This window comes from Macrobrachium nipponense, chromosome 1, assembly GCF_015104395.2.
Source record: "Macrobrachium nipponense isolate FS-2020 chromosome 1, ASM1510439v2, whole genome shotgun sequence".
NCBI classification, from domain to species: Eukaryota; Metazoa; Arthropoda; class Malacostraca; order Decapoda; family Palaemonidae; genus Macrobrachium; species Macrobrachium nipponense.
In genome coordinates this window covers 1,331,588-1,352,767 of record NC_087200.1, presented here as the reverse complement: position 1 = coordinate 1,352,767, position 21,180 = coordinate 1,331,588, and the positions used below count along the sequence as shown (strand labels likewise).

At 36.4% G+C, this 21,180-nt stretch overlaps 1 protein-coding gene across 2 annotated transcripts in view; it reads right to left on the bottom strand.

Annotated features, from left to right (window-relative positions):
- LOC135219093 (NAD(P)H pyrophosphatase NUDT13, mitochondrial-like) overlaps window positions 1-21,180 on the bottom strand; it is a 261,858-nt gene that overhangs the window by 77,473 nt on the left and 163,205 nt on the right. For both annotated transcript variants that reach the window (XM_064255528.1, XM_064255529.1), the window contains one exon: window positions 11,439-11,637. In XM_064255528.1, the coding sequence (XP_064111598.1) occupies window positions 11,439-11,637 (199 nt within the window). The remainder of the gene's footprint in view (window positions 1-11,438; window positions 11,638-21,180) is intronic.

Here is a 21,180-nt window from a genome sequence, read left to right as displayed (position 1 = left end):
GACTCGCCAGAACCAGACTGGAATACTTAAGATGGTGGCACATGTGATCAACCTTGTGATATGTATGAGAAACTTTTTATTGAAAAATTTATATTATGTTATCCTAAATGTTATTACTAACGTAATTACACTACCACTGAAATTTCATAAAGGTTACTGAAAGATAAAGGTTGCTGTCAGCGCAACCGCACCTCTACGTTTACATTTTCTCATCATAGATAAAAGCTTCATTCGTTGATTTCGAATTATTCCTCAAATAGGCTAATTGTCATGAAGACATGCCAATAATATATATGGTAAAAATGTTTTATTACCTTTAGTATCATTTTATTTCATAAAGTCAATCTTTGTGTATGTTGGTGGTTAGGCTACAGGACCAAGGCTGAGGATATCCTATAGATACACATCTTAGAATTCAAGGTTTGATCTTTAGTATTGCAGTATAAGACAACCCCCAATTTTTAGTAGGAAATTTTAGGATTTAAAGGTCGTCTTATACACGGAAATATACAGTACTTATGCTCAAGTTAACCTATTCATGTTAGCTGTGCTACCAGTCATTACGTACACATAATCTTACATTTGTGGGAACGGTAAGAGAAATAGCAGACTGGATCAAAGACTGGCTAACTTAAAGAAAACAGAGTTGTAATAAATGGTGAAGAATCAGAATGGGCAGATGTAACATGTGGAGTTCCTCAGGGTTCTGTCCTTAGCTTTCTCTTGTTTTTTATTTACATTAATGACATTGATGTAGGCTTAACTAGTAGGATAGCCAAATTTGCAGATGAAACCAAACTAGGTGTAAATGCAGCAGACCCAGATACAGTGGAAAGCTTAAGAAATTATCTAATGAAAATAGGAGTGGTAAAAAAAATGGCAAATGCCTTTTAACGTGGATAAGTGCAAATTGTAACAAATAGGAACAAACAACCCTCATGACAGCTACATGCCCCTTGGAATGACTTGCATAGTGTACAACAAGAGGAGGACCTTGGAGTCATTATTACCAAGGACTTAAAATCCACAAAACAGTGCCTAAAAGCTGAAAAGAAGGCACATAAACGTGGGATACATACAGAGGCAGTTCAAATACAGAAACAAGGAAATGGTGCTGCAACTCTACACATCAATAGTTAGACCTCATCTTGCATATGCAGTACTGTTTTGGTCACCAACACTAAGAAAGGATATAATTAGATTGGAAGGGGTACAACCATCAGGCAAACAGGTTACCAAAGACTACTAGAGAGCCTGAACATGTATAACTTAGAAACACGACGATTGCAAGAACAACTAATAGAAACATTTAAAATACTGAAAGGCCCAACAAAAGTAGACAGTAAATATTTACGTTGAATGAAAACTAGACAAGAAATAATGGATGGGAACTAGAAATGAAGAGGTACAACAAATCCCATTGTGGGACCTTCTTCACATACAAGATTATGTGACACATGGAATAAACTCCCACCAGAAGTTGTAAACAGCAACAGTGTGGAAGAGTTTAGAAGAAAGCTAGACAAAATGAACAGTAAAACCTGCTCCTAGAGATAAATGAGCACACGATATATCCTCAGATGGACTAACAAGTCTTTGAGACATCCTAATCCTTGTAACTCCTTGTAACTCTCTCTCAGGTAACAGAAAGATTGATTTTTTATGCATGTATGTTTGTATGTTTAAGTATTTTTTTGTACATTATAGTTTTATAGGTGCGCATGATGTTACTTCATCGTTCATTTTTTCACATTTTCCATGCTATACGTGTATAATTACAAGTTATTGCATTTCAATAAATGCAGACAGGAAAATAAAATTTAAATACCATAATTGGCAAATATTTAGATACTGTACAGTATGCTTTATCATCCAAAAACACTTTACACTACGTTTAGTAATATAATTTCAAATACTAGTACATCTTACATTACCCATACGAGAGAGAGAGAGAGAGAGAGAGAGAGAGAGAGAGAGAGAGAGAGAGAGAGAGAGAGAGAGAGAGAGAGAGAGAGAGAGAGAGAGAAAGAGAGAGAGAGACTGGTAAGCTGTTTTGTGATTCTGTGGGATTTTAATTTAGCATTTTACTATTGATATTTTGCTGTTTACATTAACATTAATACTCTTCAAAAATTAGAAAATAATTTCTTTATCATAATAAATGTATTTAGACATGAAAATAAAATAAAGTACAGTAATTAGTGAATATTGCTTTATGAAAAAACTTGTGAATTAGTAAAATTTCCTCTTGCAGAAAAGTGAATATAATGGGTTCCATAAAAATCTGTAACAAAATGAAACCTGGAAATGTAAACGCACAAAAAAGGGGGCACTGTAAATAATTTGTTTATATGTAACATGTGGCTTAAATTTGGACAAAAATTTTATCTGGGTTGTTGGGAATGAATTTTAAGAGCTTAACTATTTCATCACCTACCAATGTTTTTGGCAAGAATAATGGGCAGTCCATCTGGCACAGATTGCATTGTTGCCACAATAGTGGACAACATGCAAATCATAGTTGCCATGTCTGCAGGTTAAAATGAGAAAGAACCTAGGCAGTTGCGTAGACATGAGAAAGATCCCTCCTGTCTTGAGTCCTATACTCTGTCAGTGTCAACGTGCACTATACTTGCCAGGACCAACTAGAAGAGAATTCTTTGAAACTGGTTGGTCTATCTTTTGGAGCCCCTCTAGGAACATTGAGGCTAACTCCTTTGAGGGATCACAGCTGCTACCAAAAATAGGTTTTTCCTACGTCAAAACCTGTTTTTAACAAAGCCTTAGGTTTTTAAAATAACAACTCATGTCATCCTTTGGTCAAAAAGTCCTAAAAGACCGGTTGCTTCAATAAATGGGATTCACTGGTCTATGATGCATATACGTATCTGGATCTGGAAGGAATGCCACAAATATGACAAACTGTACTAAAACAGTTTTACTAGAGTAAATGTTAAAACCAATCAGTTTTGCAAAGCAAATAATTTTTATCCACTACCACTTGAAGTTTCCTTTCAACCATTTCCTACCATTTGTTTTCCAGCAAATGATATGGACAGGTCAACTTCAAGCAGTGGATAAAATATCATGAGGAATAACTGAGGGTATACCATTCATGGCTAAGGCAAATATGTAATGTCACAACCTCCTTGGGGAACTCCTCCTTCCTGCTACTTCCACTCAGATAGGGTATCACCTATTCTGACTTGGAAAAATCAATATGCCAAAAATACCTGGATGAACAGAGGCAATTCCCTCTCAAACCTATTTTATGTATACTTTTAAGTACAGCATGCCTCCAATTAGTGCCATGCCTTTTCCAGGTCCAAAAAATACAGTTACATGATGCTGCTTGGATGCACACGCTTCACATATGGAGGACAGGATGGATCAGAACATCAGTTTCTGTGTGCATTCTATGGAAACCACACTGGATAGGTGAAAAAATCCGTCTCTCATCTCTAATTACCATATCAGTCTTGTGTTTATTATCTTCTCCATGGTATTATATACTACACAGGTTGTCAGTACAATTGGTAGGTAATTTGCTGCTAAAAATTCATCTTTTCCAAGTTTCACAACCTATGAAAAAAGGATAATTCCCTAACTGTAGGGCAACTGGTATCATGGCATGTTCTGTTAATAATACCTAATGTATACAGTGAACCCCCCTATTCGCAGACTTAGGATTCGCGGACTCATGTATTTGAGGATTTCTCTCGGGAACATAAACTCCATTATTTGCAGAAAATTCGCATATTCATGGTATTTTTCTGAGAAATATCCACAAATTTCTGTTTTATTTCATTAATTTCATCATAAAATGCGCATTTTGTGATAAAACTATATTAAAAATAGTAAAAACTTTTTTAGTGGGGTTTTCTTAAGTTTTAACTAACAAAATATGCAGTGTTAAGCATTTTCACAGAGGTTTCAACTATTCACAGGTTCTAGATTTTTGAGGAGGGGGGGGTTCTGGTACCCATCTCCCCTGTGAATACAGGGGGAACACTGTAAATAACTTTGTTTACTGATGCATGCTTTATCACTGCATATGAAACCTCGTCAGGACGTGGGGCTGTTATTACAAGATGCCAGAGCTGAAGCTAACTTCCAGTAAAGGGAAGACTGTAAGAGCCTCTCTTTGTGCTGTAAAACAAAGTAATTTCTGTTCTGTATATCTATGCTGCTGTCTTGGAACAACTTCAGATTTACATGATACTATATAAACTGAAAACATTTTCAGCAAGGGCATTACTCACTTTGGATGTACCATTCATGTACTGACCATTCACTTTTAAAGTTGGAGGTGGATTTGGTGCAAATTTGTCTAATTTTTCTTACTGTCCTCCAAACAGCAAGGTATAGTGGAGTTCTAATGTTTGCTGATGAAACATTGTATGATGGAATTGTGCTCTGCATTAATTCTAAATTGCTCTATTCTCTTCTGTGTGGTGTCTATAGCACTGAGTCAGTGCCCATATTTTAGCTTGATGCAAGGCAGTTAGTTCTAATGACTACCACTGACAGACAGGTCATCATCAAAACAGTCCCACAGTTTCAGGGATATCCGTCAGGTCATCATCAAAGCAGTCCCGCAGTTTAGGGGATAGAGTTTGTTCCTATTGTATGAAGTGTTCCATTGAGAAAGTCAATAGCATCATCTACACTGAAATTCATCTGTACTACTTTTAACTCCTGGATTTTCTTAGTCTACTTTTCAAGCAACCATTGTGGTCATCCCTGAACAATATGGAAATCAGAACTTAAAATTGAAAAGTTCATATATGATAGTTTACTTGTCTGAATATGAAAGTGTGTTGGCTCTCCTGTATCACGGAGTCTCACATCCTCATTTTCTATAAGTGATGATGTAAGATTAACCAATGTGTTGGCTAAGACATCACCCCACAAAGGATATCTAGCATTCATATCTCTGAGTAGAAGGGATGGTCGAAGGAGCAGATGAATCACCTCAATCATATCACTATAAGAAACATTTCAGTTTGGAAGCAAGTATAAAGAACAAATTGTATATCTGCCTGCAGAGGAGCACACAGAGCATGAGGTATTTGAGGATATCACAGTGGAAATATATGGGACTTCTACCATGACAAGCTATTTGTTGTTTATAGGGAGTCCTATAGCTTAAATATTTCCTGGGACAAGGAGTGCTATCATCAAGTTTACTTCCTGTGGACACAATTATGGGAGAGTATTCATAAATAAGTAATTTCTAGTTCTTCATATACTTACTGTATATACTCACATAACACGCGATCTCATATATCATGCGACCCCCAAATTTTCACCCTCAAAAAATTATTTTATCACATATCTCACGTTTCATGCGAGTTAAATTTACGAGACCAAAATTTAACAATAGGCTAACCCCTTTTCCTCCTCTTTTATCTATTCCATATTTTAGTTAGGCTAACCCCTTTTCCTCCATCTCTTAATAAATCCCATCTTCTAGTTAAGTTTAAAAAAGTAAAAGAGAATGCAAAAGGTATCGGTAGTAATGATATACTTGTTTGGAAAATGCACACAGCCAGAAACAGCTGATTTGCTGTGGACAACCAATCCGATAAAAACAGCCTTTTCCTTGCATTTCAACCATCGTACGATAGTAAAAAATTACCACAGTTACGATACAAATGACGTTAATGAGAATAGGACTGATATATTTTTACATTACAGGTAGTAGTCGACTTACTACCGTAATTGGTTACAAACAACCAGTCATAAATTGATTTGGACGTAAGTCGGCCCATGTTAATTTACCCTAAGTATTATACTAGCGTAGCCTACACTAGGGTAATCAGTGCCATCTTTACATATAGGGTAGCCTAGACTACACTACACAGCATACTTTATACATATATGGCATACTAATTATTAATTTCAGCTAATTCTCTAGGTTCAATGCAGATTGGCTTATGATGATTCAGTACAAAGAGAAATTGAATAGTATTTAACAAGTTAGCCTCGCCTATATGATGATGATGATATCGTGCAATATACGAATACAGTAGCCTAGCCTTCAGTATACTGTATACTACATATACAATATAATTTAGTAATTTATTAATAAAAGCCAATTTTGACAGTATCCAATAATATTGTGTGTATTCTCATATTATTGTATCATAAAATACTAACAAAGCGGTCAAGTGCTTTGTTTGGAAATCAGCTGATGGTGAATACGAGTTTATTTCTCCGTATTTAACTCATTTCGGAGCGAATTGCCTTTCTTCTAGTTAGCGTAAAATACTCTAGGTACTCTACTTATATGAGACAAGGTAATTTGTCATTATACGACATGTTTTTAAGTCGAAATATGAATTTATTTACGTCTCATGAACGAAAGTATTTTTTCGTTAACAGATTGCATTGGGTTCATGTTTATTGTGTAAAAATATTATGTAATTCCGTTCGCTGTTTTCACTTCATTTGTTGCCGATGCACAATAATAGTATTATAGCCTTACTCGCTATGGATAAAAGACCAGCAAGGGCATATACTGCTAAATTTAATCTGTAAGTTTTAACTGAAGTTGAGGAAAGAATGCGGATATGCTAACGACTATAATCGTGCATTGGCAACGTAGATGAAACTTTTGCAAATTGTTGTGTACCATCAAACTCGACCGTAAACAAAATTTGAGAGATACGTGTTTTCATCAAAACTATTGGGCATGAATAAAACACATTTTACTGTTTTCACTCCAATAAAAGATAAATATGTAAAGCTCGTAGTATTCTGATGAGATAAAGTGAAAATATCAAAAGGAATGTTGATTTTTGTTTACGCAATAAACATGCTCTCAGCGCCATTTACTAACAAAAAAAAAATTACCAAATTTTGTTCACAAACGATACGTTTTCAAGTGGTATTTCCACTTGAAAACACTGTATAATGTAAAATAACTTTGTCTCATATAAGTAGAGTATTTTGAGATTCATTGCTCTAACTAGAGGCAAGAAAGTCGCTCTGATTTGAGTTCAACAAGATACTATCATATGACTATTTACATACGCGAATTTTATATCTCATGTAAGTTGCGACCCCCTTAAAATGAGCTCCAAAATTAGGGCTTCAAAAGTCAAATGATATGCGAGTATATACGGTAACTCTCAGACCCTGAAAATTCCACTCCAGTACTTTATTTGGGGATATCACAGTGGAAATATATGGGACTTCCACCATGACAAGCCATTTGTTAGTCATAGGGAGTCCTATATAGCTTAAATATTCCCTGGGACAAGGAGTGTTATTATCAAGTATACTTCCTGTGGACATATAATTATGGAAGAACATTCATAAATAGGTAATTCTGTGGCTTTTGAATTTGTCCCGGATTTCATGGCTAAGACACAGAATCCCACAGTGCATGATGACAGATTTGCCTCCTTTTCCATTCCCTCACTGGTGGTGGTGGTGGTTTTTGCAATGTGACCATTCAATAGACAAATCTGCTATTCAGTAGCAAGAGCTCCTCTCTCTAGAAAAGGGAGTGAAGAGTGGTAGCAAACCCCTTTGGCTTATATAGCTTGTTACTTTTTTCCTGGAATGCAATGCATCTGCCCATATATCATTGTATTTCAACCAATATGGCTGAGTTTTTAGATATCCAACTGTCTATTCTCTCACGGGCTTCAGGCGCCCTTCATTAGACCTCGTTCTTTTAGGAAGGGTGGTCAGGTGGGTTGATTTCTAGCTGGTTTAGGATAGTTGTACCTCCCTCCAAGTATAAGTCTATCCTATTGTTAAGACTGAGGGTTTGTTCCGAATATGAACAAACAAATTTTGAATCAATTTGTATTTTTCATAACTAACAAATCTGAGGTCTTAATGTTTACTGCCCACTTCTAGCCGCCCCTCTCTCTCTTTTCCTAGGTTGGGGGAAACTAACACTTCACAAGCTTCTACGCTTGGTCGGTGACCAGCTTCCACCTCGTATATGCAAGAGTTTGCCAGATGCCACAGATTCCTTACTTTACAATCTTTTAATGTTTTAACTGGTTTCCAGCTGGTGCAAGATTATCCTATTGTTAAGACTGAGGGTTTGTTAGCTATGAAAAAGTGGGATCGCTATAGGGGCCAGGGTGGGGTTATGTGCCTCCCAGAAATGCAACAACAGGCCATCCAAGGAGGGTGAATCCCGCAGACCAAGCGATGCCCAAACAGTTCCCATCTTGTTTGACTCAGAATCTGAAACTAAGAAATTAGATGTCGTAGCCTCCTCCCTCTCGGGAAGAGCATTAGAACCCAAGGTAGAGGGGGCCACATTAAACATACTATTAGTATTATCCTGAGGGACTCCAGATACTTTCAACAACGAATCAATGGAAGAAAAGGAAGGCAACAAGGGTACAAATGAATATGCCACAGGGAGCACGCTTGAGGATGAGGGAGAAGCCGAATCGTCCAAATGAGGAGAAGAAAAACTCTCCCAAGAAGGACAAGTAGACACTCTGTGATGTTCCCTCTTCTTGTAAAACACCTTCCACAGCAACTTAGGCAGGAATGACATTCCAGCCAGGGATTAGTAATCATACAATAATTAGCTTGGCACCTATTGCATGTCATATGAGGATCAGTGTTCATAGATGGCAAAAACCTGGAGCACAGGAATCCCTGAATATCCGGACACAACAAACTTCTCAGCTTTATCCCATTTTTATATGGGGTTGCCGTTATGAATGAGTCATCTCCATCGATTTCTGTCCTGTGCATCGTTCTCATCAGTACCTTTCCATAACATATCTTCCCCTACACAATCACACCATCTCTTTCTTGGTCTTCCTTTCTTCCTTCTATCCCACACTTTCATCTCCATCGTATGCCTTCCAACATGATGTTCCTCTCTTCGTAACAGGTGTCCATACCATCGAAGCCCTCCCTCCTGTATTTTCTTTGATATTTCAACTACCTTATATACTCCTTTCTAATCCTATCTTCCCTTGTTACTCCTGACAACCATCTCAACATTCTCATTTCTGCTACATCCATCTTCTTCTCTGTTTTCCTCATACTTGCTGTTTCTTTTCCATATAACATAGCTGGTCTGACCACCATCCTATGAAACTTTCCCTTCCATTTCAGAGGAACCTTCTTGTCACTGATGACTCCTGATGCAAACCTCCAGTTATTCCATCCTGCCTAAATTCAATGTCTAACCTCTTGGTTCATGCTTCCACTATCCTCTAATATAGTCCCCAAGCACTTGAACTTCTGTACCCTCTTTATTTCTTCCCCATCCAATCTTATGCTATTTCGACCATCCTCAGCTACTGGAACACATATATTCGGTCTTTTATCTACTTATTCTCATTCTTCTCTCCTCATGTGCTGCTCTCCACCTTTCCAGCCTCCCCTCCAACTCCTCCCTCCTCTCTGAACACAACACAATGTCATCTGCACCATGGCACTGCTACTCTAACATCCTTGGTCTTTACATCCATCTTGACGTTGAAGATGAATGGGCTAAGTACCGACCCCTGGTGTAATTCAACTCCTATCTCAAATCCATCTATCTCTCCAACACTGTTTTTCTCTCTAGTATACACATTCCTGTACATCTCCTGAATAATTCTGTCATGGCCTTTTCAAGTTCTATGAATACCAGATGCAGGTCTCATTGTTTTTCTCTGAATTTCTCCATCAGCCGCCTTATGCAAATATCCCATCCATTGCACTGCTTCCCTCCATAAATCCTAACTGTTTTTTCCCCTATTCTCACTTCCTCTCTTAGCCTGCCATCTATAATTATTCTTTCCAAAATCTTCGACATGTGTGACATTAGTTTGATACCTCTATAATTACTGCATTCCTAGGCATCACCTTTACCTTTGAATACAGGTATCAATATGCTTTCCCTCCTTTCTTCTGGTATCTTTTCCTGTTCAAATATTTTTACCATCACATACCACAACAAACACACTGAAAAAATAAAGGAAACATGGACACAAATCAACCGGCTTGGAAGGACAACAAAAGCATAAGCATCTACTCTCCAAGCAGTAAAGAAAAGATTATGCATCATGAGATGTGGTGCACAGTCTCTGACCAGCTATCACCGTGTACACATAGGAGTTGCCAGATCTCACAGATTCTTTGCTATACAATCTTTATTTTTTACCCAGTTTTCCAGCTGGCGCTAAGATTATTCTATTGTTAAGACCGAAGGTCTATTCCACATATGAACAATTTGTCATTTTTTCATACTTAACTCTCAGACTTTGAAAATTCCACTCCAGTACGATATTCGAGAAAATAAGATTTATTTTCTGAGAGGCTCTCTATGTGAGGTCTTCCCTTTAAGGTTTTTAAATTTGTTAGAGCTACCAAAAGATGCACTGGACAATAATAGAGGTCTTGAGATCTTTGGAGCATTACCATTTTTCTTACTTTTAATATTGTATGCTGGGGAGTATGGTGGATTACCTGTCTGGTAGTAAATTTCCTTTTTTGTCACTCCCTTTTTGTAAATTTTGGCCTTATTTAATAATTGTATACATACCCTATTATTTATAGGTTCGGTGGCAGACTTTTTCAGGGCTGCTTAAGCTTCAGTTTTATATTGTTGGTAATTCTTGTCATTAGACTTACTATTCATAGTGCAGCTGATGCACCTGTGGGGTGCATGTATTACATGCATTAATACTTCCCAACATGTGCAAACATGACAAAACTTATGGTGGAAAGTTTAAAATAAAGGCCGAATCTCAAAGATACTCAAAAGAGTTAAAGAGTTATATGTATATCATTGTCACTGAACTCTGCAAATTTCTGAAATGTACTTTTATTGGATCTTCATATTTCATAAGGAAAAAATGCTCAAATGAACATTAGTCAACCACTGCTATTACTGGATGTGGCTTGATGGGAAAAAATTTATAGTAATTATCAAATCACAATAATTACATTTACAATACTGTACCTCAGTCATTACCTATATTGTCTTTTAATATCATTGTGAAATCGGGCTAATTGCAGTTGCTAGTCCTTAAGGGGAGCGGACCCCATACGGCCCCATTATAAAGTAAGTGCTTATGCCCACCTTATGACTGAATGGATTTGCTTCAAATTATTACCACTTATTCTTCAACTAATAATGAAAATTACCACTGGGGGGGGGGGACTTTTACAAATTAGACTTTGTTAATTTTTTCTTGCATTTGAAAACAAATAACAATTAAAAACTTTTCAAAAGTGTTCATTACAATATTTGTTTTTCTTCATGCAGTATTAATAAGACACCAAGCCAATTACAGATACATTATTCATCCTTGAAAATTTCCTTCTTCACTAGCCTTTTCTAACTGGTAAAAAAAAACATTTTACAAACTGTGCATATCATTAACTAAGCTTAGGGAAAATAAAAATAAAAAATTGTTTCCAGTTTCAAAAGGATATAGGAAGTTGAAACAAACCTGCAGCATTCCTTTGTGTTGGAGCTCCACATTTACCACAGAAAGCATTATTTTTATTCCACATAAGAATGCAGTTAGCTCTTGAGAGTATGTGTGCCTCCTGCCAACTGACCATGAAGAGAGCTGCCCTTAAGTCACAAAAGTTTGCCTGTGTGTCACCTTCTAACTGGTCTTGAACAGCTGTTGGCAATGACCCAACCTAAAAAGAAATAAGTGGATTTTCATTTTTAGGATAGATAACAAAATATAAAAGTTTCAACAAGAGTAACTGAAGGATAAATGAAAATCAGCAATCCTATTAAACTTCATTCCATACTGAATTAAATTCCAAAAATTAGTAACAGTAATAAAAAGCTATTATGCCTAAAAACAGTTCAGTATTTATGAAGAAATTATTTCAAAAATTAAATAATGGTATCTTACCCTTTTTCAGGATCATTTGCATTTTTGCTAATTATGGAAACCTTGTCTTGTATGGCCAGACCTGCAGTGCAAGCTGGTTTGGGCAATGAAGCTTAGTAGGTGAGTATGAACTTGAACTTAGGCAAGATGCTTTTCTGTTTAGTGGAGCTTAGGATATTACAAAATACGTTGAGCACCCAACACAGATCTTCTGAGGTGTACAAGGATTTGTGGGTGACATTTCTAGGCTATACAGATATAGAGGTAGCCTGGCAGCACCAGACATGTACCTCAGTTCCTTTTCCGGCCATGTCAAAACACTTCTTGAACAAATGCCAGGGATAGGGAAATGCCCCTCACTTGTGGGCCTTTGCCCGGGGTTAAAAACAATCCCCCTCACCAGGCAGCTCATACACCTACTTTATTTCCTTATTGAACCAGAACAAAAGTGTTCTTGAAGAACACCATTTTCTGTCAGTCTGTCCTACCAAACAATCTTTGATACTTAGGCCTAAGATGCTGATTCCTGGGACAAAAATGCCTCTTGATCTGATTCTCGCCTACAAAGTGAAGGAATCCAAATGCTCTTCAATCTTTGGTCAGGGACTGAATCCAGCAAACTCAGAATACAACAAAAACAACTGTGATTTCCAACTCTCTTATTAAGTCAAAGTAAATATGCAAGGCCATGAAGTTTGCCTACTTTCTTCAATGATAAAATGGTTAGCAAGAAGACAACTTTGAGTGTGACACTCTTGTCTGTCACCTCTCTCAGGTAAGACTTCACAGCATGAGAGTCATATCCCACCCCAAGAGCAAGCATGACTGCTCAACAACACTGAGTGATAGTTATTTAATAAGCAAAAACAGATTTTTTTGGTAGACAGAAAAACTACAATCTGCGTAGTAGTGGTTTCCACCAGAGAGCTACCCTCTCATGATGCCAATGACACAAGATGTCCCACTTTGCCTGGAGCACATATGCTGCATACTTATAAATGGTACATGACAACTCTATGTAGTCTTCAAGTAATATCTTCTCTCAAAGGGTTTGCTATTCTTCTATGAAGTACAAATAATTCCACAAACTGGTGGTTTCTCAGAGGATGGGTCTGCCTAAAAGCAGGATAGACCATACCAATATCTCTCCTAATACTACCTTGAATAGAAAGCTCAGCATATAGGTATATCACCTGTGATCAATAAGCCACCACAGTCATCCTAAGATCAGGTGTGATCAACACATGGTTGGTCACTTAACATATCAGGCTAAATAGGGAAAAAGGCATAAATACTGACATTGTCCAATGGGTGCTGAAAGGAATCTTCCACACAACCATGGGTTTAAAATGTGAAAGCAGAACACTGACACCTTTCAATTTGGCTGTGTGGTGAATAGACTAATTATAAGTGAACTCTAAATCTCAAACCTCCTTCCTGCCAAGTTTGGGTGTGGGACCACTCCAGCCATTCAATGTGCCCATTCAAATGGTCTGGAATGTACCTGACTGATGGCTTGACAGTATAGCAAACCAACCACTTTTGCAAATAAATTGGTTATTCACAAAGAGAGACCATCCTTGCTTAATGGCATGTGCCATCACATTCATGCTGCCTCTTATAAAAAACTAATCCTTGAATGTATGCAGTGGCAGAAGTGCCACTCACATTTCCAGGACATTGATGTGCAAGTTAAGAGTAATTTGTCCACATGTATAACTGAAATGAACCACCCATCCCTCAAAACATCTGAGAACAGAAGTGTCTCTGGAGGTGGATATTTCCATGGAACTCCCATAGTGCTTCCTGCCATCTATCCATGAGCCAAGATTGTCCTTCACCTCCAAGCTGAGGTGTATGGGAGTGTTGGAAAACCAGAAGCAGGCTGAGGAGCATAGGGAGTGTTGGAGGAGCTGATAGTCTTCTGGAGGAGCAGATGACCACTGCTGCTTCACACACTGTTCATGTGACAGCTGGTGGATTCACCAAGATGGGCAAGTTTCTCCAAGGACTATAGGTGACTTCTACACTAGGGAGAGTTAACTATAAGAGACTGTAGAGCAACAATTCCCCAGGCATTGTTCTCCAGCATTGTTCTGACCATAGCGTACAAAATGAGAGATTGGATGATCAGTCTGGGAGATGGTGATAAATGGGAGGCTCACATCCTTATAAGGTAACCCCCTAACTGCCCTGAAGGATGCAGAATCACTGCTTCACTACCAAATGGCATAACAGGCATTCCCATTCTTGTGGCAGTGGGGCAGAACTACCAGCCTTTAGCATCCACCTCCCTTCTTCTTCCACTTACCTGCCTCTTAGGCCAAGGTTGGGTCAAGGGGCTGGAAAGGTTCCTGCCCCCATCTTGAGAAAGAGGGCTACTGGGAACTTGATGGGGATTTGGAAGAGGCCTGGTCTTTTCCCAGTCCTTTTATCAATGGAATAGCCACCTATCAAGGCTTGGCTGTGGTCCCCTTCACAGACTCTAAAGAGGCTTTGAAGATACTGTGTGGTGGATTAAGGAGAGTCCCAAGATTAAGAATGCCTCTTCTCTGGGTTAAAACCTATTCAAGAACAGCTAACAAAAGGCAAAATTGGGTCACTATACCAGGATCACCTACAGGTTTTTGGACAGATATGAGAAGGCCTGAGTCATTGCTCTTGACACATGCCATCTCCAGAATTTATCTTTGCCTTTCTCAGAGTACACACCAGAAAAGACAAAGTCAGGACTGTATTGAGCTACAGGTCCAACCACACATGGAAAAAAGCTATAGTGACAGCCCCTATGGTTCCTTCTTTAATGTTAAAGAATTGTATCCTTTTGGTGTGAAGCCATTCCAATGAGAGGTTGTCCATCAGCCAAGTCTCAGCATCCTTGGGAACATAATGCTTTTGTTAACACGTAGGAAGCAGAGGAAGCAGCTTGAAAGTTACTGCAGATGAGAATTATCTGAATGAGAGATCAAAGAATTTACCTCCACCAACATGGCCTGTGACCTTAAAGAAATGCATCAGTATGGGATGCTCAGGGGTTGATGGAGGTGGAGGGAAGAAATGTATCATCCCAAACTCACACTCACAACTACCCATTAGGACCATATACAGGCAGTCCCCTGTTATCGGCGGATTCGATTACAGACAGTCCCCAGTTATTGGCAGGGGTTCCGTTCCTGGGGGTGTGCCAATAGCGAAAACCGTCATTACCCAAAACCTGGCAATTTATGGCCCCATAATGGCACTTATAATTGGTATTGGCTGCTGCTGACGCCGCCGCCCCTGCTGCCGACGACCCTGCTGCCGCCCCCCCTGCTGCCAATGCCCCAGCTGCCGACGCCCCTGTTGCCGATGCCCCTGCTGCTGCCACCCTTGATGATCCTGCCCGTGCTCAGATTCCGACTTCCCATCGGATAGTGGACCCTGTATGTCGGCTGCAGCCAGGGGATCACACACTGGACCCCCTACAAGGGCGCAGACAGAAACGGTGCCGGGTGTGCCATATGAATGGCAGAAGGAGACACACCCAGTTCTTCTGTCACACCTGCAATATAGCACTTTGCAGGATCGGAGAGTGTGACCGCAAGTACCACACTGCGGTCATATATTGGAGTGTGCCTGCCCAAGGGACAACGGAGGGCGCACAGGGCCGCTGAAGGGCGGCGGCCCATCAGCAGTAAGGGCGCATGTCTCCCTCCTACACCTGTACCTCGTCATGTCGAGAGGAAAAAAATCCGAGGCTCTTCAATAGAGGAGGGAGAAAACAAGAATAGAATGAAGAGTCAGGATTACGAGTGAGTATTCTGCATTAATTTTATATTTAGTTTTATATTTATTGCAAGTTTTTATATATCTGTATTGGTGTTTTGTATATTATTTCTTCCAAAAAAAAGTTTTTCACCTGCATTCCTTTTAGTTATGTATTCGTACCAGAATAAAAAAAATGTAATATTATATATATATATATATATATATATATATATATATATATATATATATATATATATATATCTATATATATATATATATATATATATATATATATATATATATGGATATGGGAAGCGTTGCTATCAACCAACATACAACAAGGAGCTGAAGGAGACGTCATGTACCAGTAATTGTCCATTTATTAAACGAGCTGACGTTTCGAGGACACAGCCTCATTTTCAAAGCTGAAAAATGTAATTATAATATATAAAAGACTTAAGAATTAAGAAATTTACAATTTAAAAAATATTTACTGGCTTAGGTACAAATTTTTATAGCAGTTGTCATTTTAATTTCAAACTAAACTCCTTAAGTACTCTCTTCCACAGGGCCTATACTTTATCCTCCACTTGGTCTGGTTTCCACCAAGAAATCTCATTTCTCCAAAATTATTTTTAGAAAATTGCTACCCATCCAAGCTTTTTTTTAAACAATTGTATAATTTTCTTAATCGTAAGTTTGTTCCTGTTTTTAATATTCCTACTGTACCCAAGTTAGCATTTTACTTCAGTATTCCTTTTATTCATGATAAGTCCTTTTATGTTCAGTTAAATGACCTTATTCACCGACACCTTCCGGCAGTTAACAGTAGAATTATACCAAAGAACCCGTTAACCATTGCTTCGCTTTTTAAACATAAAGACAAACTAAGCTCCTTGATGACTTCCAATGTCGTTTATTTATATACTTGCCCCAAATGTAAGGTGGGGAAATATGTGGGGGCTTCTCGTCGCCTACTAAAAGTTAGAATTGATTGTCATCGGGGAGTTAGTTACAGAACAGGCAATAAATTAACTAATCCTGAATTTTCTAATATACGCGATCATGCCAAAAAATGTAAAAAAGATATTGAATATAACCATTTTAAAATTCTCTCCAGAGCCACCTCACCTCATCAATTAGCAATAGCCGAATCGTTATATATTAAGAAGCTTGTTCCTCCTTTAAACAATCAAACTACCTCCACAACACTGTACCTGTCTTGAGTGTGCCCCTGTCTCTGTTTTTATGTCATTAGGTCCTTGGTTCCCGTCCTGAAAGGTAGCGGTCTATTTATTTCATTCTGTCTGTTGCATTTTAGGTTTTTTTTATTTTTTTAATTTTTTAATTTTTGTATAAAGTGTAAATATTTTTTAAATTGTAAATTTCTTAATTCTTAAGTCTTTTATATATTATAATTACATTTTTCAGCTTTGAAAATGAGGCTGTGTCCTCGAAACGTCAGCTCGTTTAATAAATGGACAATTACTGGTACATGACGTCTCCTTCAGCTCCTTGTTGTATAATATATATAATAATATATTATATATTATATATATATATAATATATATATATATTATATATATATTATCATATATAATATATATATATGATATATATATATACATATATATATATAATATATATATTTAAAATAATAATATATATATTATAACATATATGTATATATATATATATATATATATGAATAACATGATCACGAAGTATATAAAACGTGATGCTATGTATAAATAAAGGTTTTTTTGCCACGAAGGAAAAAAATGAAAAAGCGAATAGGACCGAAAGTACTCGGCTAACTCGCTTTTTCATTTTTTTCCTTTGTGGCAAAAAAACTTTTATTTATATTAGATTATATATATATATATATCTATATATATATCATATATATATATATATTATATATATATATATATATAATATATAAAAATATAAAATGGTATTTTTGGGTAAGCAAAAAATCTAACATTCTAGTGATATTCAGTCATTTACCTTCATTTTGAAACAAATTAGAAGTCTCTAGCAAATTATTTTGATTTATGGTGAATTTTTGAAAAAAAATAACTTTATTTTATGTCAGCGCACGGTATCTCGGTAGCAAATCTCCAAAATGCTTGAGTCACTTTGTCGTAATTTTTGCACCATTTTATATTAGCCATTACATAGAGTTTTATATATGAAAATGAGCACAATTTCATGTAGAATACAACAAAAAATAACTCATGGTTGTAGCTTTTATCATTTTTGAAACATTTCCATATAAATCACGATCAATAGAAAATATTCGACATTTGGTCAACTTTGACTCAACCGAAATGGTTGAAAAACGCAATTTAAGCTAAAACTCTTACAGTCTAGTAACCCTTAAATACCAAGCCAGTATTTTAGAAAGTGTCTCCTGTATACCTGGGGCGTTTGGGAGTGAGCGCCGAAGCGGGAAAAAAGTTTTTTTCAAAAAATTACTACACGCTTAGTTGTCATTTTTGGCTCCTTTATTTGTCATTGCCTGAAGTTTAGTATGCAACCATCAGAAATGAAAAAAAATATAATTATCATATATAAATATTGGAATATATGGCAGTGCAAAAAAAAATTTCATATATAATTGTATACAAATCGTGCTGTGAGCAAAACGGTTAAAGCTAATGAGTTAATTATTTTTTCGTTGTATTGTACACTAAATTGTGATGATTTTGGTATAAAACAAATTGTAAAACGATCAAAGCAACACGCAGAAAATATTATTACAATAGGATGCATGAATGCGTAACGCTCAGACATAAAAAAAAGTTGTTTTAAAAAATTCACCATAAATCGAATTATTGTGGTAGAGACTTCCCGTTTCTTGCAAAAGGAAGGTAATTAATAGAATATTACTAGACTGTAAGTGTTATAGCTTACAATTGCAGTTTTCAACCATTTCGGTCGAGTTAAAATTGACTGGGGGTTGAATTTTTTCTACTTATCATGATTGACATGAAAATATTTCAAAACTGATAAAAGCTACAACCATGAGTTATTTTTAGTTGTATTCTAAATGAAATTGCGCACATTTTCATATATAAAACATTATGTAACGGCTAATACAAAACGGTGCAAGCATTACGAAAATCGGATGTAAGAATTTCTGATTTTTTCAGCAGTTACAAGCGGACTCAAGGAAATTTTTTTTTCAAAAATTCACCATAAATCGAAATATTGTGCTAGAGACTTCCAATTTGTTGCAAAATGAAGTTATATGATTGAATATATTACTAGAATGTAAGAGTTTTAGCTTACAATTGCGTTTTTCGACCATTTCGGTCTAGTCAAATTTGACCGAAGGTTGAAATTTTGGCACTTATCGTTCTTTATATGAAAATATTTCAAAACTGATAAAAGCTTCAACCATGGGTTGTTTATTAATGTATGCTACATGAAATTGCGCACATTTTCATATATAAAAATCTATGTAACGGTTAATATAAAACTGTGCAAATGTTATGACAATCTGACGAAAAAATTACTGATTTTTTCGGCAGTTACCGCGCAGACGTAAGGAAAGTTTTTTTCATAAATTCACCTTAAATCTAAATATTGTGCTAGAGACTTCCAACTTGTTGCAAAATAAAGGTAAATGATTAAATATTACTAGAATGTAAGAGTTTTAACTTACAATTGCGTTTTTTTACCATTTCGGTGGAGTCAAAGTTGACTAAAGGTTGAAATTTTGGCACCTATCGTTATTTACCTGAAAATATTTCAAAACTGATAAAAGCTACAACCATGGGTTGTTTTTGTTGTTTTCTACATGAAATTGCATACATTTTCATATATAAAACTCTATGTAACTGCTAAAATAAAATGGTGGAAAAATTACGTCAGTGACAAAATAATTTCCGAGATGTGTCGCTGGTGCTTTTTAGTGCAAGAAGAAAGAAATTCGCACATGCGCGCCTGGGTAATGCTTGTAAACAACACAACAGTTTGATCCGTGAACTCCCAGCATCCCTCAAGGTGAGTGATTTAAAAGTTTTCACCAAGTAGGCCTATAACTATTTTTTCCGTAAATTTAAAAAAAAAAACTTTTTTGAGTAGAAGTATCATATGTCAATTAAGCACCCAACAAACAATTTTTGTTGATGTTTATACGTCCAATATGCATTTAAGGGATAATATTCAATCATTTACCTTCATTTGGCATCAAACGGGAAGTCTCTAGCACAATATTTCGATTTATGGTGAATTTTTGAAAAAAAATTTCCTTCCCTTTGCGCGGGGTATCTTGGCCGCAAATCTCCGAAATGTTTTAGTCACTTTGTCGTAATTTTTGCACCATTTTATATTAGCTGTTACATAGAGTTTTATATACGAAAATGTCCGCAATTTTATGTAGAATACAGCAATAAATAACTTACGGTTGTAGCTTTTATAATTTTTGAAAAATTTGCATATAAATCACGATAAATAGAAAAAATTCGACATTCGGTCAACTTTAACTCGACCGAAATGGTCGAAAAACACAATTGTAATCTTGAACTTTTACAGTCTACTAATATTCAATCATTTAACTTCATTTTGCAACAAACAGGCATTCTCAAGCACAATATTTTGATTTATGGTGAATTTTTGAAAAAACTTTTTCCTTCCTCCACGCACGGTATCTTGGCCACAAATCTCCGAAATGTTTGAGTCACTTTGTCGTAATATTTGCACCATTTTATATTAGCCGTTACATAGAGTTTTATATATGAAAATGTGCACAATTTTATGTAGAATAAAAAAAAATAACTCATGGTTGTAGCTTTTATCAGTTTTGAAAAGTTTGTATATAATCATGATAAATAGAAAAAATTCAACATTCGGTCAACTGTGACTTGACCAAAATGGTCGAAAACGCAATTGTAAGCTAAAACTTTTACAGTCTAGTAATAGTTAGTCAATTACCTTCATTTTTCAACAAACAGGAAGTCTCTAGCACAATATTTTGATTTATGGTGAATTTTGAAAAAAACTGTTTTTAACATCAGTGCGTTACGAATTCATGCATCATTTTGTGATAATATTTTCTCTGTGTTGCTTTGATCATTTTACAATTTGTTATATACCAAAATAATCGCAATTTAGTGTACAATACAATGAAAAAATAAACACCTTTAGCTTAGCTTTAACCGTTTTGCTCACACCACGATTTGTATACAATTATATATGAAATTTTTTTTGCACTGTCATATATTCCAATATTTATATATGATAATGATATTTTTTCATTTCTGATGGTTGCATACTAAACTTCAGGCAATGACATAAAAAGGAGCCAAAAATGAACTCTTAATCTTGAAAACTAAGCGTGCTGTGATTTTTTGAAAAAAACTTTTTTTCCGCTTTGGTGCTCACTCCCGAACCCTGCTGGCATACAGGAGACAATTTCGGAAATACCGGCTTGGCGTTTAAGGGTTCATAAACATATTATACATACATATACTATAAAAATTTCAAATCTCAGTAAAGAGAGAGAGAGAGAGAGAGAGAGAGAGAGAGAGAGAGAGAGAGAGAAAACACTCCCTCCCCTCCCCTCCCCTCCTGTCACATTAC